General features: G+C 37.7%; 1 protein-coding gene across 6 annotated transcripts in view; it reads right to left on the reverse strand.

The window, feature by feature from the left end:
- evi5b (ecotropic viral integration site 5b) overlaps window positions 1-26,351 on the reverse strand; it is a 64,677-nt gene extending 38,326 nt beyond the window's left edge. For 2 of the 6 annotated variants that reach the window (XM_056246362.1, XM_056246357.1), the window contains exons 1-2: window positions 26,333-26,351; window positions 5,414-5,640 (exon numbers count right to left, since the gene is read on the reverse strand). In XM_056246362.1, the coding sequence (XP_056102337.1) occupies window positions 5,414-5,640; window positions 26,333-26,335 (230 nt within the window). In that variant the 5' untranslated portion in view covers window positions 26,336-26,351. Of the gene's footprint in view, window positions 1-862; window positions 996-5,413; window positions 5,641-8,919; window positions 9,149-23,525; window positions 23,737-25,430; window positions 25,712-26,332 lie in introns of those variants that run through there. The other 4 variants (XM_056246361.1, XM_056246358.1, XM_056246360.1 and 1 more) reach the window with 4 other exon arrangements.
- Between the last annotated feature and the right edge of the window lie 1,129 nt (window positions 26,352-27,480).

Consider the following 27,480-nt stretch of genomic DNA (forward strand, 5'->3'; position numbering starts at 1 on the left):
AAATTCATTTTCATTGAATTTCTTTTTTTTACTATCCCTTCAGGTGTATAATGAGCTCTCTAGACAATCTCCATAATATTTGGGGCAAGATGAAGCTTGCATTTGTGTGGGCACAAATGAGAAAGCCTGTTTAAGATGCAAAATCTAGAAATAGCTAAATCTTTCCAGTGAAGAGGGGACAGGAAATAATACTGGAAAGAAAGAGAAAATGGAATGAGATCAGGTCACTTGCTGGGCTTGAACCTGCATCACCTGCTTGTCTCCAAAGTATCAAGAGTATGTGTGTGCGCTGCTACTACTGCACTGCAGCCCTGATGCAAACCTCTATCAAGATGGTATTTACTCAAAGGTCAGAAAGTTTATATTGGGAAAACCCAGCAAATGGTTGCACATTTATGTCGACTCACAAGCCATCATGAAGATGTTTAAAAGCTATATTAAATGCAAATAAAGCAAAGCAAATAATTAGTTTAAAAAAGATCTTATGTTAAATGTTAAATAAAGTACATGTACTGTAGGGCTTTACCTATTTGATGAATTCAGTGAGCATTTAAGACAATTTGCATTGCAATTGTTGCTTCTGTGTTAATGATTCACTGCTGGTTAAAGTGCAAAGCAAATTCTTGTACAGGAAACAAACACGACACATTCCACAACAAAAAAATATTTTACCTTGTAAAAGCAGATAGAAAGCAAAGTACTTTTTTTATGAATGAATTAAAGCAACTACAAACAAAAAAACAAAACTGACAGCGAAAAAGATCAACTAAAATCCGTAACCGGCTGTGAATTTCAGCTCCGCTGCATCTGCAGTGTTGTGCGATAGAGAATTGATCAAAGGTATTACTGTGAAGCTGCTCACCATGGGAAGTTCATTCTGCAATCCACATGTCTTTCCTCGGATTCCTCCAAGTAATCCCAAATGTGCCTGTGAGAAGTGAAACAACCTGATTTTCTCTCACACACTCTTGTTGTCTGTCTCACCCTACTCTCTCTCTCTCTCTGAGCCCACATAAACACACACACAAACACCGCTTATCTAAAGTGCAAAGGCCCTCGACCAGTGCAGCGGCAAAGCAAAATCCCAGTGGAGTTTAAAATCTGTGTGAGTATGCAAAGAGAAGCCTCAAGAATTAACTGTTTGCCACACCTGCTAAGGGTGGTTTAATTCAACCACCATTAGCAGGTGTGGCAAACAGTTAATTTTTGAGGCTTCTCCTTGCATTAAATAATTACTGGCCTTTATTTCTTAACGGCTATGAACCCGTATTATGCATTAAAACAACTGAATTATTTGGCCTTTCATTTTGGACCATGGTATGAAGTGTCTTGACCATGTACATTGCTATGGAAGCTTATTTCCCCCATGGAATGAAACAATTTAAAAGATAATTGTGACTTTTTCTTACAATTGCAAGTTTACATCTCGCAATTCTGCCATTTTTTCTTGCAAATGTGAGTTTTTATTTCTACCAATTGCGAGAAAAGAAGTCAGAATTGCAAAATATAAACTCGCAATTGCGAGTTATAAAGTCCAATTCTGAGGAAGCAATTACCTTTTTTATTTTTTATTCAGAGGTAGAAGTAAGCTATATATATATATATATATATATATATATATATATATATATATTCTACTATTTTTATTATACTGCAGTCTTGGTGAGTATAAGAGACTTATTTAAAAAAAATAAAAAATAACCCCACACTTTTGAACAGTAGTGTAAAGTAGAGCTGGGTAGTGGTAACACACATTGTGATACGTCACTATCGAATACATCAAGAAATAATTGTGTTTGAAACTTTTCCAGATACGCCAGAGAGAGCGCATCTGTGGCATCAATCTCTAAAAATGCTGTACGAGCCTCAGTTTTGTTGAGTGCCATGTCTTAGAAGTATCTCTGACCTCACAGAGAAATGTTGGTTTAGACTAGCTGCTTCTTCTTCATTATCTGAACTGTAGAAAATATTAATTAAACAATACTAAAAAAAATATGGATCAATGTAATATTGTAAAAAATTAAATTGTGATATATCCATATCTGATAGTATCAGCACAGCCCTAGATTCATCAGTGGCACTCGAGGCCCCATTTCTGCAGTGTTAAGACGAGCTCATATGGCCATGTAAAGAATCGGAGCTCCAAACACTCCACAGATCCTCTGCCCTACTTTCTAGCTGCAGAGAGAACTCTGTGTGGGTGTTGCATTCGCCCAAGCGGATCACACTGATTCCGCTCTAATACCGAAACCAGTCTGTGATACCAAAAACAACAAGGTGAAAGCAAGCACTGGGTCTCCAACCTAATCAATACTCAATGAGGAAAGGGGCGGGTTTTTGATCTGCCAACAACAAATTCAAATAAATGCTCACGAAAAGTTCAACATGCCCATTAACACTTTAAAAAGACCAGGAAATTAGTTGCAGATGCTGATACAGTAACAATTTCTTATGTGAAACCAGGAAGGAAAAGGCCTTTATTTTATTACGTCTCATTCCTGGTTTCTAATGTTGCAGTTTAAGTCAATTCAGCTGATTTTAAAAGACCTGACTGTCAATATATATATATATCTGTTTTACTCTGCTTTGCTGTCAATATATATATATAAATGTTTTACTCTGCTTTGCTATCAATATCAGATGAATTGCCTAACGTGAGCATTATGAAAGGGCTGAGGCTTGTGTTGACTTGAGAGAAGACACACTCTCTGACATATGCCAGGCAGCATTACACTAATGGCATGCATACTGTGAGAGACAGCGGGTGATAGGTTATTGTTAGTGATCTCTGGGACCAGCTGTGGCCTCCAGCTGTCCTGATGAAGACTGGGGTCAAAGGTCAGCTACCCTGAGCACCACACCCACTCTGCTTTTTAGTAAAGGTTGCGGGTCAAAGTGGGTTAACATACTAAATCTGAAGTCAAGTCAAATCAAGTCACCTTCATTTATATAGCGCTTTTAACAATATAGATAGTTTCAAAGCAGCTTTACACTGATAAAAGGAAATTAAAATAACAGATTGTTTTGGCTTTACAGCAGCTCTAGAATAAAGTTATTGTCCAGCTAAAGTTAGTTTTTAATTGATTCACTTCCATTGCAAAGATCCTTAGTTATTAACTTAGGGGCCGCTTACACGACACCGTTTTAACTGAAAACAGAAAACTTTTAATGTGTTCCAGCCGCTCATATGCACGACAACAGTGCTTGGTGGCTCGAGAACGCAAACCCTAAAATAGGTTCCAAGGTGCAAGTTTAGATTTTTTTTTTTTAAACGTTACCATCTCCGTGTAAACTTCAAAACGTGAATCTGTGAAAATGGTGACGGCGTGCACATGCATATTATGAGTTTAGCTATAGGTGTATGCGCGTTTTAATATAGTTGATTTTTTCCCTCCCTCGGTTTGCTGTGCAAAACCGTACAGGTAAACTAATGTTTTCCTAGACTAAACTACGAGTTATCCGAACCAATGTGAAAAATGTAGCAAATCAAGGATGAAATTTTGTATAAATTAGTTGGCAATAAATTAGTTAAAATACTGGCCCATGTATTCCATTACCATAAATGTTACACTTAATCATTTAACATTTACACTACCGTTCAGACTTTTTTTTCTTTTCTTTTTTACAAAATTAATACTTTTTTGAAAAGATGAATGAAACTGATTAAAACTGACAGTAAAGACTTTTACATTGTTACAAAAAAACTGGAATAAATTATTATTGACAGGAATCAATTACATTTTGCAATATATTAACATAGAAAATGTTATAATATTTCACAATTGTTTTTACTGTATACAAAAAAATGCTAAACAAAAACATTTGAAAAAATTCTTACCAACCCTAAACTTTGATAGTATTATTATATTATATTACTGCAGAGTGAGAGGTAGAATAGGATCAGGACACATCACCGGCAAGACTCGAACCAGTTTTACTCGCATGAACATCACAGTTTGGAGCAAATTTTCTAACTGTTTGAAGCTATTCTCATACATGTTATAATGTACAAAATTGAAGAGAGAGACAAAAAAGTAAGACTGATAGACAGACAGCTCCACAGACCTTTATCTCTCTCAGGTTCTATATTTGTAAAAGTACTGTGTCACCACTTGTCTGAGAACACAACACAGCCACCCCAGTAAAGGCTTCACTGTGTTAACATCATGTCAGTGCTCTTGACATATCACTGTTTGTATTAAAGAGCAGGCTAAATTTGGAACACACCAGAAGAGAAGAGAAGAGAAGCTGAGGAGAGGAGAGGAGAGGAGAGGAGAGGAGAGGAGAGGAGAGGAGAGGAGAGGAGAGGAGAGGAGAGGAGAGGAGAGGAGAGGAGAGGAGAGGAGAGGAGAGGAGAGGAGAGGAGAGAAGAGAAGAGAAGAGAAGAGAAGAGAAGAGAAGAACAGAGAAGAGAAGAGAAGAGAAGAGAAGAGAAGAGAAGAGAAGAGAAGAGAAGAGAAGAGAAGAGAAGAGAAGAGCTCCTCAACACAAGGTTGGACAAACTTTAAAAGGAAATTATCCAAGACTGAAGGCAAATTACAAGTACACAAACAACACAAATATTTCCTTTAAAAAAAAGAGACTGTATGACTTTAACTTTCTGCTTTTCAGTATAAAATAATGCTTGTACACGTGTTGTCTTTCTCTATGGTTTACGTTCACTGAATCGGGACAGTGACAGTTCCTTCAACTGTCCAGAACGTCTTTCACGCTGAGAGGTGCACCTGCATCTGTCATGTTAACAGAAAAAAAATATCGATTCATGGCTTTTGCAAATCAATATCGAATCGACCACATTTAAAAAAAAAAAATTAATTGACAAATCTTTTTTTTTTTAAGCCCTAATATCAAGCACATTCCACAGTATACTTCATAACACAACAGTCATATTACATGATTTGACTAATTAGGACGTTAAGTTTGGACTTTTAATGAGGGGTAAAAGCGCACTACAAAGAACAAAATGAGGCACAATAATCATTTTATCTCGACTATCGATCTTAATGATCGTTGGAAGTCAAAATCGAAACAAAAAATTCAATTAAATCGCACGGCACTATTATTTATTATGTTCATTCATTTAGAAACCCTGCACTTTTCAATTCCTATATAAATGCTGTTCTTGTATTCAAATTAAGCGCAGCCAACAAGTCTGTGCATGTGCTATGGAATCTGCTTCTGTATCGATATTCATATCCATATCAGCAAGGAGTATGTGACGGTACATCAGCGTATCAATATTTCGAACACAGCCCTAATAGACGGTGTTAATACCCAATAAGCACTGCAATGTTCTGACAAAACAGTGCTCCAAAATGTTTCTGGGAATGGGAAAATAGTTAAAAGTGTTGTGCTTTGGTAAACACTAAAGATAAAAAAATCATCCAGATGACATTGGGTGAAGCACTCATACCTGTTCTGCTCCTCTAGTTTGGCCAACAGTTCCACATCGTCTGGGCTGAGCTGGGACGGGGAGGCCGAGGAGGGCGAGGACAGTGAGGCAGTGGATGAAGCCACAGTGGTGTGCAGCGAGGAGGGCGTGGCCACCTGACTAGCCATCTGACTCACCGTGTGCGACACTGAGTTCTTCACCCATGAAAGAGTCGAACTCAGCTTGCCTGCTACCTTGTCTGTCGCCACCTGTGGAAAAATAAAATAAAGATTATTTAAGTGGGAAAACAAAATTGTTACATTCAATTCAGAAAACTTCTAAAAGGCTTGATTCTTACAAACTAACGATATGTTATGAGACGTTTCTTGTTATAAATTGTGCTTCTTGATTTTATATAATGCATGATTTGTCAAATCACTTGAAAATTTCAGGATTTAGCCTAAAATATTATATAAAAAAATAAAATTAGCCTAAAAAAATGATAACTAATATTTAAAATTATCATCATCATCATCATGCTCTTCTAGATAAAGTGTGTTTAAAGCAACTTCATAGTTTTTAGACCGCTTTACATTTTTTCCTATTGTAAACTGATTCTGACACCTGATGCAATCACTAAATATAATGCTAATATTATGTAAGCTACATAAATGGCATTATTTTGAACAATGAGACACAAATTAAAACAGACATTCTTGTTTATGAAAAAATTATAAAATCTACAGGAGCGAGTGCGACTGCAGGCTTTGACCAACCAGAACAATATTATGTAAGCTACATTAATGTAAAGCTACATTTTCATATTTTGAACAATGAGACACAAATTAAAAAGGTATATCAGAACATCTGAATTAGATCTAGTAAACATCATCTCAACAATGTTACAGGATGTCCACAACACTACCAATCTTTTATCTTGTGTAGAGTGCATATTAAATTAATCCTGGAAAAAATAATTAACTACAGCAAAATCTGTGCAGAATGTGTTTGTTACTACAATCTTACAAACTGTGAAACTAACTGAGGCCATTTCTGCAATGAGATGTTTTAAGAACTGAAACTTGAGGAACGGTTTTAGCTTTGTTGGTGAGGATGCTGGGATGACCTGAAAGACCGATAATTCCCTTACAGACATTCTTGTGTATGAAAAAATTCAGGTCAGTGAAAACAGCTTTGCACTGTCCAAAACCTGCATTTGAATGTGGCAAAGTTTATATTACCACAAACAAACACACTGGTTTTCATACTTGGTTTATACCGTACAGTGTCATTGTTCACTTTCCTTTATATACCATTTTTTTGATTTGCTAAATAAAATAAAATAAAAAATCCTACAAGCACTATTTTTAAGACTATTAAAGCAATAGTTCAACCAACAATTTAAATACGTTCTTTCTTCTGTAGAACACAAAAGGAGATATATGAAGAATGTGGGCTACCACTGACTTTCATTGTACGGATAGGTGGAAAAACACACACACACACACATATACACAAAATTAATGTTATCTTCCACAGAAGAAAAAAAGTCATACAGGTTTGGAACAACATGAAGGTGAGTAAATGATGACAATTAAAATTTTAGAGTGAACTGCCCCTTTAAGAAATGGTAAACAGACTAGCTGGTAAAGGCCTGCTGTTCATGAAGTTTGAAATATTATCAGATTACATGTTTAGTTCACATAATATTCCCAGGACTATATTCTCCATTATTTCCTATATAGGTCAGCAGGGTTAACACCCAGCACCGGTCAAATGAACGTTCTCTTTGCCAGTCACAGTGGGGTGTGACCAGTCAGACATGTCGTATTGACATTTGGCAAGAAATGCTGTTGCCAAGAAACAACAAACGATTTCATATATGTGACTCTGGACCACAAAACCAGTCACAAGTCGCACGGGTATATATGTGGCAATAGCCAACAATACATTGCATGGGTCAAAATTATCGATTTTTCTATTATGCCAAAAATCATTAGGATATTAAGTAAAGATCATGTCCCATGAAGATATTTAGTAAATTTCCTACTGTAAATATATTAAAATATTTATTTTTGTGAGTGGATGCAGCACAATCGCGAACATAAATGGATGTTTAGATTTTTTGCACCCTCAGAATCCAGATTTTCAAATAGTTGTATCTCGGCCAAATATTGTCCTATCCTAACAAACCTTACATCATCTGAAAGCTGAATAAGCATTGATGTATAAATCTCAATAAAAAAAAATAAAAAAACCTTGTGACTGGTTTTGTGGTCCAGGGTCACATATAGGTTCACTTTAATTTGACTGCCTAATTTTCAATATTTGTGGCTATAAAAGATACTAAACAAACCAAATAACAGAGAATTACATTGAGGTTATAAGTAAATTGCCAGTAACATTATTCAAGATAATGTTACTTGTCCAAAGAGAAAATGTCTTGTAAAATTAAGCATTCATTATAGCCTATACTGTGGCTTTTATAAGTCAGTGAAGTTTTGGTCTTAGCATATTTCTCCCATAAGATTGAATATATTTGGCAAAATCATTATTTATCCGACATAAAACACAGCATTCATAAAACATAAGTAAATCACCCTTTGTAATCATCTGACAATAAAAGACAGCCTTTGCAGACATAAACTGCTCCATGACATCAAACGTCACTTTTGTTTGACATCCTCTTCAAAAGTGGCTCTTTGAAAGACTTGGATTTGATTTTAGTGTATTTTTGTCCATGTCCATAGCTTTGAGGTCATCTATATGCTAGTGTACTCCTAAAACTTGGGAAAATAGTTTAGCAGATACAGACATTTGCTGTATTTCACATTCTTATAACCAAAATATTGAGGACGGTGTCATCTTCCAGTTGATGTGGGCAAGTCCAATCATTTATCCAATAAAATTAGCAAATCCCTTACCCCAAAACCAAATACTTGTCTCTGACTTAACATAGCAAAGGAAGTATCAAACCATGATTCATGGCCAACATCCTTTAGACATAAAAAATGGGGGGGGGGGGAATGGGACAAGCCCTTACATATGTCCTGGACCACCTTCCTCTTTCAATGAAAAATAGGCTACATCAGCACAGGAAAGAAAACTGTATTTGTGAAGCCATTTCATGTGCTTGTTAAACTGCTAGCCTATGTAAAGGGTTTTATGAAACACTTATACCTTACAGCTACAATGCAAAATGGTTTACTAGGTCATTTGTTAGGTGTGTACACTGTAGATTGGAAACCGATGTCGTATGTCATTCTATATTTTCAAAAGATGACCTCTAGAAGGTTTGGACTAAGGGAATATTTGGACAGTTGTGAACTTTCCACCGGACCGGCAGTAGTAAAAACGCTGACTCACTAAAACTGAATCGCACTGAACCTAGTGAAGACATTAAAAAGGCACAAAGCAGAATCTTGTGTCAACTGACATTACGAAAAACCTTAAGACAACTAGGAGCAGCAGGCCATGACAGTGTAACATTAGAAAGGCAAGAATCCTCCTCCTCCATCTAGGATTTCCTTGGTGTACTTTGCTCTTACCTGAAGAAAGATGTCACCCTAACTGAGGTCCTCGCTAATTCCATAAACAAATCCACAGGAGAAATAACGGTATTTGAAGACAGGATTCTCTTGTGATTTATCTCAGCGGTCTTCTGAGACGTTTAGTAGATTCCAAAGTCACACTGTTGTCTAGGTGTCACCTGGGGTCAAAGTGCTCATGTAGAAGACACAGAGGCAGCTGTAAAGTAGACAGAAGCAGTTGTATAAGCTTCTGCCTTCCCTTTTACAGCTGTAACACTAATTCATGCCTTGGAATTCACCCGACAGAGAAAAAAAAAAAACCTTCCCTGCAAAACCTCTGTGACGTCTGAGCTCACCACGCCGAGCTTTGCGACATAAGTGAGCTGTAATGATAAACCCAGGGGAAGTCTACCTCTTTACAACAAAGCAGGTTTCTCATTTGCATGTGGCACTTCTCTGAATCCTCTATAAGACAGATCACGTTTCCTCTTGCGATCTCCATTTCTGACAAATTATTATGACCACACGCCTATGCATGGCTTCTGTGGTATCACAAACCACCAAAAACAAAATGTTATAGTATTCCCCAGCAAAATGCCTAGAAATGACTCAAAGCAGTCAAAGTTGGAAACACCCTTTCTTAGATAGCGTTACAGTCAGAAGAGTGACACAGAAAGAGGCGGGGCATAGATAGGAAGATAAGCATCAAAGTGCAGATACGAATGAAGGAGCAGTCAAGGATTAGCAGGTGTATCTGATATAAATAAAATGTATATATTCACTACTTCCTTGTAATATTACAATATAATATTATACAATATACATTCATATTTTTAAATACTTTTTTTGCTAAATAAGTTCAGCCCAAATTTAGCTCACAAGTCATACAAAGTCTGCTCAAAGCTTTCTAGCAAAATATTATTTACACTTGTAGCACAGGTAAGACCAGTAACAGCTGAAGCTGTTAAAAATGTTCATCCCCTTCATGCAAATCTCAGTTTTGCATGTTCTGATACTGAAAACATTATTATTAATAATAATAATAAAAAAATCACAACAATAATTCAGCAACAAAAACAACGAGCCACATGCACACTGCAGCTAAATACGGTCAGCTGCAATCACTCCCAAATTTACATTAAAACCTCATAGTTCACCAAAAAGAACTGGTCAGTTAATCCGACGTTATGCCAACAGCTGTACCTCTTAAACACAGCTGTTTCCGTGCATTAGGTCGGAGCTACAGTAACACATACATGCAAATACAATTTGCCTGGTTTCATACACCACAATCAGATTTCAGACTCTTGTCCGCTCATCCACAAATTAGCTCAATTTTTGAAATATCATGCAACATGTAAATAAGAAAGCAAAAGGAACTAAACTCACACAACTGTGACTGTATCGCCCCCTATAACCTTAAATATGGAACTATTTTAGGGGACAGCCATTTGTCATGGTGTCCGAAACCATAGTGCACGTTATTGAGTGCACTCATTCAATCCCATAATGCACCGTAAAAGAATACAACCGATGTACGCTCAATGGCTAGAGAAAACCCATAATGCACCGTGAGAGTCGCGCACCGAATGAATTCCCGCGTCTGAACAAAAGATGGCGCCCGCAGATGAATTATCCATCCCTTTTCCAAACCGCTGGTCCAATGTGGATCACAGAGGTATAAACTCCTGTATATAAAATACTGTAATAAAAACATCATTTGGGTAAGCCTAACTTAGGGCGTTTTCACACCTGAAAGTCCGCACCAAGGTCCGAACCAAAGTTCACGTTTTGATACATTTTATACTTTCAGAAAGTTTTGGTTTGGTTTCACACTGCAATTTTGCGAGCGCACTAAAGAACTTTACGTGACATACGTGCGTCCTGTCGTCATCATCTATGTGGGCTGCATCTTGACATTGATTGGTTTTGTCAATGGACGTCGTGCGTCTGACGTCAGCGTGTTGTCAATTCGGTGGGTAACTTTGACAACATGAATGAACAGACGCATATCGTTGCAACTATATTGTAATTTGGATTCGGACCAAACTGAAAGTCCGAAAGTCCTGACCAAACAAGGTAGGTGTGAAAGGGCCCTTAGTCTCTCAGGGGAAAGAATGTTTTCATACCCTGAGAGGAGAAGAGTAACTGCTGGGAAACAGAATAACAATATCACTTCCTCTGCCCTGGCCTTCTAAATGATTCATGCAGAGGTGCTGGGCGGTGTTTGCTGAATAAGACAAAAAAGAGAGAGGAAGGTCAGGCCTCATGCATTTTCATTATGTTTAATGAAAATCCCCAAAGATATCTCCCTCTTCTAACAGTGAATCTATTATCTACCAAGTTCAACAACAAAAACAGGCACATGAAAGGCAACAGACACATCTGCGCGCCATGGTCCACAATGAGACATCAATTTTTAGACAAGAAATATCATCTCTGTGAAAAGGCGTTGTGAAAAACAGAACTTCTTGCACAAGCAACATACTGCAAAAGGAAACAACCATTTCAGTATTATATTAGATGATAATGAAATGATTAATTGCAAGTCACGCCGTTTTTTTAAAGTGAGTGAGACAGAGCATAAAAATGCAATAATTCACTTTACAGTAAGGGATGTGCATGAGTGCAGAACTAGTATCCAACTAGTAAAAACGCAATTAGAATATTGAAAATGTATACATTTTTTATGTTAGTATTATTTTGATTTTTTGATTTATTGATCATTGAATTAGCATTTTTCATAAATGTATAGGTTGAAGAATTTGCCCTTCCTAATAGAGATGTATAAAACAAATAAAAGAAATACTGTGACCCAATTCTCTTTTTTTTTTCATTAGAGAAACAGGAGTATATGTATTGGACAGAGCAGAGGCAAATTAGTTCATGACTTCAAGCCTCGGCCATGACACCAGACTAATCTCCAGCTGACAATGATATACTGTCAAAAACCCCTGACAGACAAACCTCAGCTCATCCTGGAAGGTGAACAAGAAAGTGATGTGCATGCACTTTCTATCCGCACTGCTGGTGGTTCAGGAGAAGGAAAAAACAGACTACATGGACTTTTGAACATGCTGAACTTAACACAACACTTTTTTCAGCAACCCATTAAATGGCCAGAGGTAGAGATCCAGAGTGAGAGCCAGAGAAGAGAGTGTTCATTAAAGACAAAAAGCAAATAAAGTCTTTCATTATGTCAAGCTGGGCAGAAACCTGCAGACATACATGCTGGCACAGATCCTGCGTCGCACAGGAAAACAGGAAAAAAGCGGCTAGAGATGACCACCTTTATTAGTGGTGCGTCCTTAGCTGACCCTCCTAATGTAACATGCAGCACAAAGCTGCAAAAAACCTTTTGATGGCAAGATTTATAATGAAAAAATGTATCTGTCTGACAGAGACTAGAGTCAGACATGGTGTCTAGACTGAAATGATTATATGCATCAACATTAAAAACTGTTATGGTTTTCACTGCAACAAGTACAAGTTACATAAAACATTAGTGTATGTGTCATTATTTACTCACCCTCATATTTTGAAGAATCTTTACAAGGCTCTTTTCCATTCAATCACAGGTCATAACAACCATGTCTATCAAGCTCAAAAAGGAAAAGAAAAGAAGCACACACAACTTTGGCACAATATTGCAAGTCATCTGAAGTTTTACAATACTATTGTGAAAAAACACTAAATTAAGTTGTTGTTTGCAGGTAATCTTTCTCCCTGGCGAACCATTTACTGTCACATTCGATTACATTGATGCATCAATGTGGCACGCGAGTTAGGGCAGTGTAATTAATCGCAATTTCGATTTTCAATTCGACAATACTGTGTTTTATTTTACATTTAATTATTAAATTTCTGTAGTAGGTTGTTAGCGGAATACTTATAGACTTACTTGGATGAAAAATTTAAAGCACCGTTAGTTCCATTTGTATCTTTTTTCTATTTTATTTGTCCCGTTGTTCGTAATTAGCTTTTTTGTTTTTATTGTATTACGGCCTATTTACTTTTTTTATAAAAACGTTTTACTTTACATTAGTTAGCCTATTATTCGGCTGTGGTATTATAGAGAATTGTGAAATTTAGCTGGTATCTAAAATTTAGCAACCTTTTTTCAAGCAAATATAAACTTGATACAATATTAGGGGTGGATCGATACACTCATGTCACAATTCAATATAAATCCTGATACTGAACTCACAATACAATACAACAGCGCTATTTTAAACCAAAATAGAGAAGAGAGATTTTTTTTATTATTACTTTATTATTAATAAAATAATATTATAATTATTTTATTGTTATCAGGACCCATCCCCCCTTTACATTAATTATACATTATATATAGTACTTTAATGTAGTAATGTCATAAACGTAATTTTTTTTTTCCTCACGCAGTACTCGCACTTTCAATGCAGGCATTGGTTGGACAAGCCATGCACAGACTCTTCCGGTGCTCACTATGTCCCAACTCTCCCGCTATTAATGGACTAATATATATATACACTCACCGGCCACTTTATTAGGTACACCTGTCCAACTGCTCGTTAACACTTAATTTCTAAGCAGCCAATCACATGGCGGCAACTCAGTGCATTTAGGCATGTAGACATGGTCAAGACAATCTCCTGCAGTTCAAACCGAGCATCAGTATGGGGAAGAAAGTTGATTTGAGTGACTTTGAACGTGGCATGATTGTTGGTGCCAGAAGGGCTGGTCTGAGTATTTCAGAAACTGCTAATCTACTGGGATTTTCACACACAACCATCTCTAGGGTTTACAGAGAATGGTCCGAAAAAGAAAAAACATCCAGTGAGCGGCAGTTCTGTGGGCGGAAATGCCTTGTTGATGCCAGAGGTCAGAGGAGAATGGCCAGACTGGTTCGAGCTGATAGAAGGGCAACAGTGACTGAAATAACCACTCGTTACAACCGAGGTATGCAGCAAAGCATTTGTGAAGCCACAACACGCACAACCTTGAGGCGGATGGGCTACAACAGCAGAAGACTCCACCGGGTACCACTCATCTCCACTACAAATAGGAAAAAGAGGCTACAATTTGCAAGAGCTCACCAAAATTGAACAGTTGAAGACTGGAAAAATGTTGCCTGGTCTGATGAGTCTCGATTTCTGTTGAGACATTCAGATGTTAGAGTCAGAATTTGGCGTAAACAGAATGAGAACATGGAACCATCATGCCTTGTTACCACTGTGCAGGCTGGTGGTGGTGGTGTAATGGTGTGGGGGATGTTTTCCTGGCACACTTTAGGCCCCTTAGTGCCAATTGGGCATCGTTTAAATGCCACGGCCTACCTGAGCATTGTTTCTGACCATGTCCATCCCTTTATGGCCACCATGTACCCATCCTCTGATGGCTACTTCCACCATGTCACAAAGCTCTAATCATTTCAAATTGGTTTCTTGAACATGACAATGAGTTCACTGTACTAAAATGGCCTCCACAGTCACCAGATCTCAACCCAATAGAGCATCTTTGGGATGTGGTGGAACGGGAGATTCGCATCATGGATGTGCAGCCAACAAATCTGCGGCAACTGTGTGATGCCATCATGTCAATATGGACCAAACTCCCTGAGGAATGCTTCCAGCACCTTGTTGAATCTATGCCACGAAGAATTGAGGCAGTTCTGAAGGCAAAAGGGGGTCCAACCCGTTACTAGCATGGGGTACCTAATAAAGTGGCCGGTGAGTGTGTATATATATATATATATACACTCACCGGCCACTTTATTAGGTACACCTGTCCAACTGCTCGTTAACACTTAATTTCTAAGCAGCCAATCACATGGCGGCAACTCAGTGCATTTAGGCATGTAGACATGGTCAAGACAATCTCCTGCAGTTCAAACCGAGCATCAGTATGGGGAAGAAAGTTGATTTGAGTGACTTTGAACGTGGCATGATTGTTGGTGCCAGAAGGGCTGGTCTGAGTATTTCAGAAACTGCTAATCTACTGGGATTTTCACGCACAACCATCTCTAGGGTTTACAGAGAATGGTCCGAAAAAGAAAAAACATCCAGTGAGCGGCAGTTCTGTGGGCGGAAATGCCTTGTTGATGCCAGAGGTCAGAGGAGAATGGCCAGACTGGTTCGAGCTGATAGAAGGGCAACAATGACTGAAATAACCACTCGTTACAACCGAGGTATGCAGCAAAGCATTTGTGAAGCCACAACACGCACAACCTTGAGGCGGATGGGCTACAACAGCAGAAGACTCCACCGGGTACCACTCATCTCCACTACAAATAGGAAAAAGAGGCTACAATTTGCAAGAGCTCACCAAAATTGAACAGTTGAAGACTGGAAAAATGTTGCCTGGTCTGATGAGTCTCGATTTCTGTTGAGACATTCAGATGTTAGAGTCAGAATTTGGCGTAAACAGAATGAGAACATGGAACCATCATGCCTTGTTACCACTGTGCAGGCTGGTGGTGGTGGTGTAATGGTGTGGGGGATGTTTTCCTGGCACACTTTAGGCCCCTTAGTGCCAATTGGGCATCGTTTAAATGCCACGGCCTACCTGAGCATTGTTTCTGACCATGTCCATCCCTTTATGGCCACCATGTACCCATCCTCTGATGGCTACTTCCACCATGTCACAAAGCTCTAATCATTTCAAATTGGTTTCTTGAACATGACAATGAGTTCACTGTACTAAAATGGCCTCCACAGTCACCAGATCTCAACCCAATAGAGCATCTTTGGGATGTGGTGGAACGGGAGATTCGCATCATGGATGTGCAGCCGACAAATCTGCGGCAACTGTGTGATGCCATCATGTCAATATGGACCAAACTCCCTGAGGAATGCTTCCAGCACCTTGTTGAATCTATGCCACGAAGAATTGAGGCAGTTCTGAAGGCAAAAGGGGGTCCAACCCGTTACTAGCATGGGGTACTAGGGGTGTCACGATTCTCCAAATCCTCGATTCGATTACATTTTCGATTCTAAGGTCACGGTTCGATTCGATTCTCGATTTTTACATTTATTTTTTTAAAGCCGAAAACGGCCAATCAGGATGCTCTCTGTCTTAATGCGCTTCATGAGGCACATGCGCAAGATCTCTCGCTCTCTCCTGTGCGCGCGCTATACGGTTTGGAGCATAGTTTTTTCTGTCTCACATGCGCGATTGCGCGCTCTTGCTCGCTCGCTCATTCCGGGAGATTACAGCCTTGTTTATACTCGACGCGTCCGCAAGAGCGCGAGTCTCCGCTGACTGCGCGCGCGCCTCTCCAAATGGACGAGGCATTTATACTCGACGCGCTCGCCGTTGTGCTAGTCTGTGAAACGACAGGGGGCGACTAAAGTAATTGTCCTCTTAACCATCAGGAATCAATGTGAGAAGCAGAAAGGTCCACACGTTACAATGTTTATTTTAGTACATCACCACCAATAACACTACAAAAAGAATCGTGTAAAATCCAGTAAACCCTGAGATTATTATTGTGACATTAGAACAAAATATGTGGATATAAAAACGTATGTAGGATGTAGGCTATACAACTCAATTAACGATCTTTTAAATATTCTTATTTCACTAAACATTTAATTAAGTTTAATGGACATTTTATAAAACATGGAACTTTATTTTTATTAAAATGGCTTATGTTTGCTATAGACTCATTGTGTAAATGTAAGAAACTAATTTAAGACGCACAAACTGGATGCCGGTGCGGTGAGACATACATGCTCGGCCAGATTCGGCTCGAAGTCGTTCATCTTCGGATGAAAGATGTTAAGTTCTGTCGATGGGTCTCCTGCATCTGCTGCAGTTGCCATGCTATCTTTTGAATGGCTGTAGCTAAGTTAGAGGAGGTTGACCATATACTCGCAGCTTTTCAACACGCGTGTTTTTTTCCCGCTTGGCACGCCGACCGGACGTGACATGGGGGCGTGGCAGTATCGACGATTCCATTTTTTAATTCGATCGATTCGGAAAAAAAATAATTTCGATCGATTTCGATTTAAAATAGAAATCGTGACACCCCTATGGGGTACCTAATAAAGTGGCCGGTGAGTGTATATATATATATATATATATACAGATTGTATGTGTGTGTGTGAATAAACCAAACTAAATGTGATCAATGCAAATCAATCACATCCCAGATCTAATCGCAAGAAAGTGTCAAAATTACTATTCCCAAACTGTGAATGGTTAGTTCATTAAAAAAAATGTAATCTGCATTTACTCACTCTCATGTTGTTTTCGCGTGTCACACAAGCATTTGAACGTCTGTGTTTACTACAGTATATGTGTCGTTGTCAATCTGTTGATTATAGAAAGCCATCGTGTCTCTTCTTCAGAAAACTTGGATTTGGATTAGACCACGACTCAATTGATTATTTTTACGATGCCTTTGAGACATTTTTTGGATCTTTTAAAGGGGTCATATAATGCCATTTTTGTACAAGCTAGTATGATTCTTTAGGGTCTAAATTAAAAGTTTGTAATATACTTTAATTACAAATTCTCATTAGTATTGTAAGAAAACACTTATTTTACTTGGTTAAAAACAGCTCTGTTTTCAGCACGCCGTTTCAGTGCATATGACTTTAAATGATAATGAGTTTTGCTCACCCCGCCTCTCTGTTCTGTGCGTACACCGTTTGTAACACAATAACACAATAACCATAACGCGTTGTTCAGTATAAACGTGGGATTATGAATTATATTGAGAACGTCATACATAGAAAACATGCCGTAATGTACCCTGAGTGTAAACCTTAGACGCATTCATTGTGAAGCGTGCAGCTAGCGATTTGCAAAGATTAATATAAATATTAATATAAAGTTTAATAAAACGTTACACTCACTTCAGTTGTTCTAGAGGTTCAGCAGGAACACGAATTCCTGGTACCGATCCTTTTTTCATGAGCAGCTTCTTAGCAAAACCAGCTCATACTGACCCTCGTTTATAAAGCAGTCTGGTGTGTGAAATGATTCGCGCAAACATGAAAGCATTGACGTTGCTCGTGGGGAATATTCCCTTCGAAAAAAAACTCAGCCACTGACTGTGTTCGTTATTACACCCAAGAACAGAACACCACAATCGCTTAGACGCCATTCTGCTCATAGACAGTGCTCCAGCATTTCAACAATGACCGCGCGGGTCCGCGCAGACTATGATTGACAGCTCGCTCACGAGCGAGGGCGGGTCTGTGTTGAAACGCGGCTGTCAATCAACAATCGTGGGAGGGGCTTCCGAGTGTGTGACGTCACAAGGTCGAACGGCTTGATTTGAGACAGGGGAAAACATATAAGGAGATTAAAACAAAAACACTGGATGGATTTTTATCATTTTATGATGGTTGTGTACAGGCACTGCCAACACACATTTCAGTACAATCAACTTGTAAAAGTGCATGTACCATATTATGACCCCTTTAAGTTTTAGAGTGGACTTTATATAGAGGGACAGAAATCTCATAAAAATTATCTTCATTTGTGTTTGGGAGTTAAATGAAAATCGTATAGGTTTAAAACAACATGAGGGTGAGAAGATGACAGAATTAAAAAATTTGGGTGAATTATAGCTATACCTTATAAATACAGTAAGCTGAGTCTTGGAAAAAAACTAACTTTATATCGCGAATCATATCGTTACATCAAAGATACATATCATCGCATTTTTATATCACGATGTGTCGTTACACCCCTAATTGATAATTAAATAAATTACTCTATAAGGTAACTCTATAAGGTTTTGGTCATATGACCCACACATAGGCTATTTGTGTTAAATAATCGTGATTAGAATACTGACCAAAATAATTGTGATTATGATTTTTGCAATAATCGAGCAGCCCTAACGTCAGGTTTTACCTAATTTAGAGAAGGCCATTTGAATATACAGGAAAGAAAATTAGACTTTAGTTGCTTCTTTTTAGAAGTCTGATCATATCATAAGGACTATTTTATGGTTCTTTTTATCATAATGAAGAGAGTGTGAAGATTCTTCAATAATTGTCCTTTTCTGTGCCATGGGAAAGAATACCAATTTGGATTTGAGATGACATAATAATTTTTGGGTGAACTATTCCAGCAATAAAAACAGTGCAAACCCAAGCTGCCTCTCTGCCAATTAACTTTAAACTAAGGGAGCAGGAAGCAGTCATGTCTTTAGCTAAAGCTCTGTGTCCTCAACTGTTTGTTATGGATTCTGATTCAGCTGTCCAAACAGTCCACAGGAGAGCCAACCTGCTGCCCTAACAACACACACCAATATAGAGAGAGCTTTAGGACAACAACTGACCTGACAAAGACATCATTTTGGAAAACAACAGCTATTTATCATTTCCAACACGTGTTCAGTACAAGCAAAATAATTTCGCTGTGAGACGAGGGAGATATTTAGGCTTTTGACAACAGGCAAAATCAATCAATGTAGTTAGGACTTAGTTTTTTTTCACAGTAACCTATAATAGATTCAACTATAGTTCACACTCATTTAAGTTCAAAGCAATTTTTCAGTCAAAATAATACTACTAATAGTATTGTGTAATTCTCCTAATAACAATTGTAGGTTGACAATTGGTCTACCAACATTGTTTATGTAACTCATTGAACAACCACAAAAACACTAGTCGGAAATACTTCTATAGTGCCACCAAGCCATCGTTTTATGTAACAGCAGTTGCTCTGGGTATGTGACCAAAAGCGCAAAACTTACTGGTTGGTTGGCATGCATTTTCCATAGTGTGATGGAAAAGAGATTAGAACACCTCTACGTTAAAAAAAAAAGAAAAAGAAAAAAAAAGTTGCATCGACAGCAGCCAAATGTTCAAGTTTTCAACAGAGGCACCAGCTGTTCATTCAAATTAAAATGTTACTGCACTGAATGTTTGTCATTCTGTAAAATATAACCAGAAGTTCAACCAAATGGAAAAATGTAGCCCCACCTCAAATGGATGCATTAAACAACTTCACAAAATTGATGAACATTTCTACTAAATTCATGCAAGTCACATTTCTGCTTTTGACTTCCTTTGCTGTAGGCAACCAAAATTATTTTCTGCACCAAAATGATTAAATTACATTTAACCCAAATTTTTCTCACAAATGCACTTTGCATAAACAGCAGACGAACAGTAGAGCTGCATGATTCTGGATAAACTGAAAATCTAGATTTTTTGTTTCAAGCAAAGATCATGATTTTCCCACGAGCAGACAAATGAAAAAAATTACATGTAATAATAACTAACGATTATTTTTTCTACCGAATAATCTAACGATTATTTACCTTTTCTGAATAGCCGAATAATCCTTTGGTTAACTTACCAATAAATAATAACTGTAAATAATCTACGTATGAACTTTTACCTAATGATACTATTTATCACAAAAGACAAGTAAATGCAGTGTAGCCCTAATTAGGAAAGGATTTTACTATGTCTGCGTTCACAGTTCCTTTTACAGCACCAATTGTGTGAATCCTGAAATGTTTTGTTCGTTCAGGAGATTAAATTAGCTGCTTGAATATGTTCATTCAGCTGTTTGAACAAACAGCTGAAGTCACAACCACATTCTAACTCATAGCCAGAGTTTCAATCCGTGTCCATAAAACAGTGCAGTTTTCCCACACTGATAGCGCGTTAGTAAATAAATGAGTGCAATCGAGGGGTGAGTTCATCTATTAGATTTTTTAAACCAACAATAGCTTTAACGTTTTGTAACCAGTTCGAGAGAGTATGTTTGATCTGCATAAACAGCGTGACGAATCGACACATTGCACCTAAATAGACTAATTTACGATTATGTTGACACGTCATTCCAGCCCTAGATTAATTGTGCAGCTCTAACTCCATGCATAGTCAATGAATTCATGGCCCAGATGGTCTTCTGCTTCAAGGGCCAGCGTAAACGACGTTCAGGACTGTTGACGCAACTGTCACTTGCCCAATCGGGCCATCACGAAAGTTGATCAATTCCACGTGTTTTTAAGCCTTGCCAATTTAAATATTCAAGTGCAAGAAAACGCTAAACAGAAATCAATTCAATAGTGTGAGAAGTTGTGTGTGCGCACCCATCTGAAGCACATGCCCAGAAAGTCACTTCTCAGACAGCGTGCAAATGCTAAATTGAGCTCTCTTTCACGTCTTCTTGCGCTTGAATGGACATATTCATACAAAAATACATTAACAAATAAAATACATAATCTGTTATATCTTAAGTGAACAAACAGTTGAGAAATAAAACGCATGTGTAACAGTAAATTGGATCCGTGCAGCTCTTAAAGGAACACTCTGACTTTTTGGGACTTTAGCCTATTCACCTTATCCCCCAGAGTTAGAAAAGTCCATACATACCTTTTTCATCTCCGTGCGTGCTATAAGTCTGTTTGACGCACCCACCGCTAGCCTAGCTTAGCACAAAGACTGGATGTAAATGGTTGCAGCTAGCATACTAATCCAAATAAGTGACAAAATAACGCAAACATGTTTCTATTTACATGTTGTGATTTGTATAGTCACAGAGTGTACAAAAAACAAAGTCACATGAGACACAGACATATTTTAACCGTATAAATACTGGGAACTATATTCTCTGAAGGCGACTATATTCTCTGAAGGCGAAGCACTGCTACTTGGGCGGAGTGATAACCGCAGCACCTGAGACGCGCCGTGGTGAGGAGCAGAGAGCGCGTCTCAGGTGCTGCGGTTATCACTCCGCCCAAGTAGCAGTGCTTCGCCTTCAGAGAATATAGTTCCCAGTATTTATACGGTTAAAATATGTCTGTGTCTCATGTGACTTCGTTTTTTGTACACTCTGTGACTATACAAATCACAACATGTAAATAGAAACATGTTTGCGTTATTTTGTCACTTATTTGGATTAGTATGCTAGCTGCAACCATTTACATCCAGTCTTTGTGCTAAGCTAGGCTAGCGGTGGGTGCGTCAGATAGAGTTACAGCACGCACGGAGATGAAAAAGGTATGTATGGACTTATCTAACTCTGGGGGATAAGGTGAATAGGCTAAAGTTTCAAAAAGTCGGAGTGTTCCTTTAAAGTGACAGCAGCCTGATAACATTCCTGCTGCTGTCTTTGTTTTAATGTTAATTAAACAACAAAGGACAAAGAAAAAAAATCACTCACTGCACTTGACTTAATAACTTTTGTAACTTTAACAAGGATTAATGTATATTTAATTTATACAGTGAAGACTATGCAGTGCTATTTTACTTTTCTTAATTATTTTTTCTACCTGAAAATTACTTTTAGACTTACAACACTAACTGTTCTATATTTGTGCAATTGCTCGTAATTTGAGTATTTGTTCTTATTTAATTACTGACAGTTTACTTGTCTTTAACAATATTTGAAATGTATATAGTTTTTGGTGTCACAACCTTATTTATTAAGGTTATGGGTCAAAAACCACGAAGACAATAACTAGGCCTATTTTATGTGTTTATTACTTTTTTGTAAAAATTAGCAGGGCAAGTAAAAATTTTCACCGGGCCAGTAGAAACAAATCCTTAACGTTGAGCCCTGGAATGTTTAAAGTCTTTAAACCACACTAAGTTTAATGATGTCCTCTGTATGGGTCTGCAGCAGAAGGCCATCTCCCAGGTGGCATCTTATCTAATGATCTTCTGCAGCAGCAAGTGTAAATCATGGCAGCACTTCTAGTTTTCCACATTGTTTTTCAAAGGGGATGATGACAGAGCAGCAACAATACATCTGAATACCACATGTTAAAAAGGTCTTTGCCAGCATAAGACCCGACATAACAGCAGAATCACTGTTACACCAAAAAAGGGCCTTTCACTGTGCAAGACAGACCTTTGCAAACAAGGCTTCAGGATACCTTATACTAAGCAGATTTATTTTGGTTGCATTATATTGTTCCGCTTTCTTTCACCAGTCAGCACTTGGCTTTGAGGGAATCTGCTGGTTTGCTTACGTCTGTGCACTACTGCCTGACTCAGTCGTATAAGGCTAGAAATTCCCTCAGTCATGCAGTCTAAGTTACAAGATACTCTTGAAAAAGGAACTGCAATAATGCCTGTCTACAAAGCAAACAAGTTCCATTTGCTCAGGCCAAATGGAAGCAAGATGTTTGTCTGAGTGTGTATGTCTGTAAAGGGGTGAGAAAGGAAGGACAGAGAAAGAGAGGGAGTAAAGAGCAAGTTTAGACAAGGCCACTTAGAGCAAAGCATTCCGGCAGGGGATCTTCTTTTATTCAACGTGACAAATTGTATGAAGTGAGATGGAGCAATGTGCCAACATGGCTGGGTCGTGTGAATAAGAACAATGAATGATCCCAGTATTTGTACAGGGAAAATATTACATCAAAGCTAAGCAAAACACAACGTCGTCCCTACCAGACAAGAAGAGTTCTAGAAGGCAAGTAGAGGCAAGCCATTTGGTCGCATGAATTCGGTTATAATCTCAAGCGACATTTACAGACACCCACAAGCCACCACTAAGGAATCTTCCCTCAAAGATTACACATCAAGCATTAGCAAGCTTTCCAACAAGAACAGACACAAGTTCTGTTCTAGAAGACTGTCCGAAGAATTACGTTTTCAGTTTTAAGATTATCAGCCTGACAAATCAAGGAAATCTTATCATCTGACTGACAAACATACCTCAGGTCACAGTACAGTCAACTTCCTGAATCTGCATGTTCCTGTGAAGTGCTACAACAGCACATAACAGTGCAGTTTGTGTGCACAGAATAAGAAGGATGGGCTCACAACTAAAGTGGATCAGCAGCGATCAGAGGGGGATCAGCTGTAATCACTGCAAAGCCAGAGTCAAAGATCCAGTGGTTCACGTTTCACTCGTGGTTCTAGAGACCTTGATGGGGTCAGAAGATGAAGGTGAGAGGTAAGTATCTGAACTGGAAGAAGGTGTCTTTTTTTCTCCAGTACAGACCTCCTGGACTGGAAATCTCATCACTCTTGAAAATGTAAACACCAAGGGTAAATGGAGGGGAGAAAAACATCAAAGTAGTTGGCAGTTTTCCTAAAGCCATTGATCAATTAATCGCACGAATCTGTATGGCCCGTATGTTTACATTTCATTAACAAAACTTAAATGGTGATGTTTAATAGCACAACAGATTATAACAAGAGTAATTATGCCATCACAATTGCCCTTTGACACATGATTATTTAGACATTGGACAAAACAGCTTTACCATGACAATAGTTTTAAAACAGCTTTTCCACAAACTTAGTCAAGTCATCTTCATTTATATAGCGCTTTTAACAATGAATTGTTTCAAAGCAGCTTTACAGAGATAAACATATAATTTAAGGTAACAGATTGTTTTGGCGTTATAGCGGTTCTTGAATAATGTTACTTCCAGCTAAAGTTAAACTTACACTGTGAAGTTTGAATTAGAGATGATCACTAGAATGTTCTTAACACATATAATATCTGTCTTTTATTAAAATTACTAAATAAAAACTATGCAAATGTTTTTTTAAAAGCAGGTAAAATCAAACTCAACCCTCATTTTTATAGGATAGCTTTAGAGGTTTTTATATTTAGTGAGTCTTTATATTGTACTTTTTTTTGTTTGTTTGTTTGTTTGTTTGTTTGTTTTTTATTTTAAACTTATAAATAATGTCACTATTAAAACTATGAAATATTAGATATCATGTTGTCCCAGTACTTATTGGTATCCTGCTCAACATCTCAAAAACCTTCTAGTCACTTAATGTATATAACAACAAAAAAACATATATATGGCAAATGTGGCCTGGCAACATGTTATTTTGAATGCATACAATAGAAATACTCACACGATGATCAGATCATCAGAATCCTTGATGCTTGCTTTGTGTCATAGTATAAAAACACAATGGACTAATGTGTTTGTTTCTTTTTAAAGTGATCACACAATCCACACCCCACCCTAGGCTAAACGTGGCACTGTTATCCGTGACAATGTTGTGACCACATACACGTGCTTTAACCTCTGACCACAAATGTGGACCTATTATTCAAAACTCAAAATAATAACGCTAAAAAAATAACAGAGCCAATCCAATGGCATTTCTCTCTTGGCAAACAACCCAGCTCATAACATCAGTCGTACAACATACGCGTGCATGATTTAGAGTAAATCTAATTATAACAATGATAAATTGCCAACATATGGCAGATTATATCAATATAAACTATAGACTAGAGTAATATGATACATTATGCATACGTTCTGACCAGTGTTAAGCTGAGTCTTATTGATATGTCTGAGACTGGCTAAAGGGGTTAGCAGTGGTGGCTAACGGACAGATCTCAACCTGTAATGCTGGAACTGTTTTGAGGGTCTCAAAAATGACAACTGTTTAAACTTATTTAAGTATTTAAACTGTGCTGACAAGAAGCTAGATGAATTGACCCTGAATAACTAAATGGACAACTATATAAACAACCACAACAAACAACGGACGTTGGTCGGCATTCACCTCCCTACTGCAACAGACACACACACACACACACACACATACATACTAGATTAAAACCCGTCTCAGACTGTTTACCTTGAAGTCTTTTTCAATTCCAGGGGTTTTAGCTAAATATTAACTTTCCATGGAGCGAGGTAAAGTTGCATAACCTTGCGCACACTGAGGGTTCAAGCCCGTCGTCAACGGTCAGTTTTCACACTAGGGCAGGATTTCAACAGTCCTCCAGTCCAGTCCATAGAGAGGCTGAATGTATAAAGCCCGTGTGGTGTGTGCGCAGACAGCAAGGCAGTTACCGCAGCTCCTCTAGCAGTCACTCATGCCATCAGAAGACGGGCTATGCGCTGCGGCTGCGCTGGACACAACTGCGCATGCGCACACATGCGCTGCCTCCAGGACTAAATCATCTGTATACCACCCTCTGCTGTAAACAGTAGGCTACAAGTAAATACACGATACCGACAACATTAATATAATACATGAGAAAAGTACACTATTAAAAACAGCCACACTTAACAATTTCAAGGTCCGCCTCTACGTTTTAACAGAGATCTTAATTGTGCATCTTCAGTGATTAAATGTAGCTACAGATGTAATTCGTAATCAAAAGGCAATCTTTGAAGACATAATGAAGAAAATGTAGTTATTTCATAATTATTTACATAACAATGAGTCTATCTAGGCCTGTTTGTTTCTCACAATACCCTGCCATAAGCCCATATCTTAGGTAGTAGTAGCCAATAACAACAGAATGAACTCAAAGCAGTTCAACCTTATTTCTTTGTAGTGAGCAAGAGTTTTAAATTTAGCAGTTGCAATGTTTTCTGGATAATCCCCAAGTGTATTTCATCACTGCAATCAGAATCTCTCAATATTTTAAATGATATGTTGTATAGAGATTGTCCATACTTTTCCCCATTTTATTAAAACAGGCTGCTCTTGTGAAAAGAATAGGCCATATAATTTAATAAACAACTTACCATTAGATGGCTAGGTCATCTGCAAAATGTAGATTTCATTTAGAAGTTAACTAGACAGACATTTCGGATAGCAGCTAGCAACTAACACTGGAACTAAACTTTCTGGTTTTCCTTGGCTTTGCTTACGTTAGTCTCATTTCTTTCTGATGTATAGGACACACCTTTCGCTCTCCAACAATGCATCACTGACGCAGCAATCAGCCTATTAGAACTGCTTTATACGTGGAACCTATTTTAAGACACAAAAAAGAATCACCTTCTCCATGTAATAAGGTTAATGTCTTCTCTTTTAAAGGTGTGTCTAAAAGTCAAGCTGTCAAAACAGTTTTGTCTGCATTTCCAAAAAGAAAACATATTAAGGAAAATTCTGTTAAAATTATAGAAGAAAAATTGCTCCAGATCTTATAGTTTATAACCACTGTTTACATAGTTCCATCCCAATGTCACATCCATCTCATCTGAAATTATGCATTAATAGCATTTTGTGCTGAAAATAATGGATTTGGAAATTATATTTAAATAATATATTTTGTAAATATGTATGAATATTTTTAAATAAAATGAATAATAATATCAACACAGATCATTTTCCATAAATAATACACTTTTCCACAATTATTTCTGTACAGCTTAACAGCTTGACTGCTGCAATTTTCTAGTGAAAAAAAAGAAAAAAGAAAAGTTCTACACCCAAATTAACAATAAATCTAATTTCACTAAATAAACATCAAGATACAAATACATCTATTACAAAAATGTCATTAAATCTAAACATCTTCTATTCCAACAAAAACATGAAGTAAAACAAACAAACAAACAAATAAACAAAAAAAAAACTATATTGAAATGGCTTATGTTTATTTGACTAGCCTGTTTCTTTAGATCATAACTGTGTTAAACATCCGATAATTTATATTTTTATGTAGGCCTATTTTCATAGTTTAATTGACTGTCTGGTAAAACGATTAAATATATAAAAATAAACCACAGTAGGCTACAGCATAACAGCTAGTAGTAGACAGCTGAACTGCATCTTCATGTAGGCCTAAGCCAGTAGGCCTATTTCTTGAAACAAAGCGAAAGCTGGACAGATGTCATTTGTTGATATGCATTGTTCATACAAATGTATTTTAGCTCACATTCGCCTT

The sequence above is a fragment of the Rhinichthys klamathensis genome, unplaced genomic scaffold, assembly GCF_029890125.1.
Source record: "Rhinichthys klamathensis goyatoka isolate OS25496 unplaced genomic scaffold, OSU_Roscu_1.1 h1tg000036l_1, whole genome shotgun sequence".
Lineage (NCBI taxonomy): Eukaryota > Metazoa > Chordata > Actinopteri > Cypriniformes > Leuciscidae > Rhinichthys > Rhinichthys klamathensis.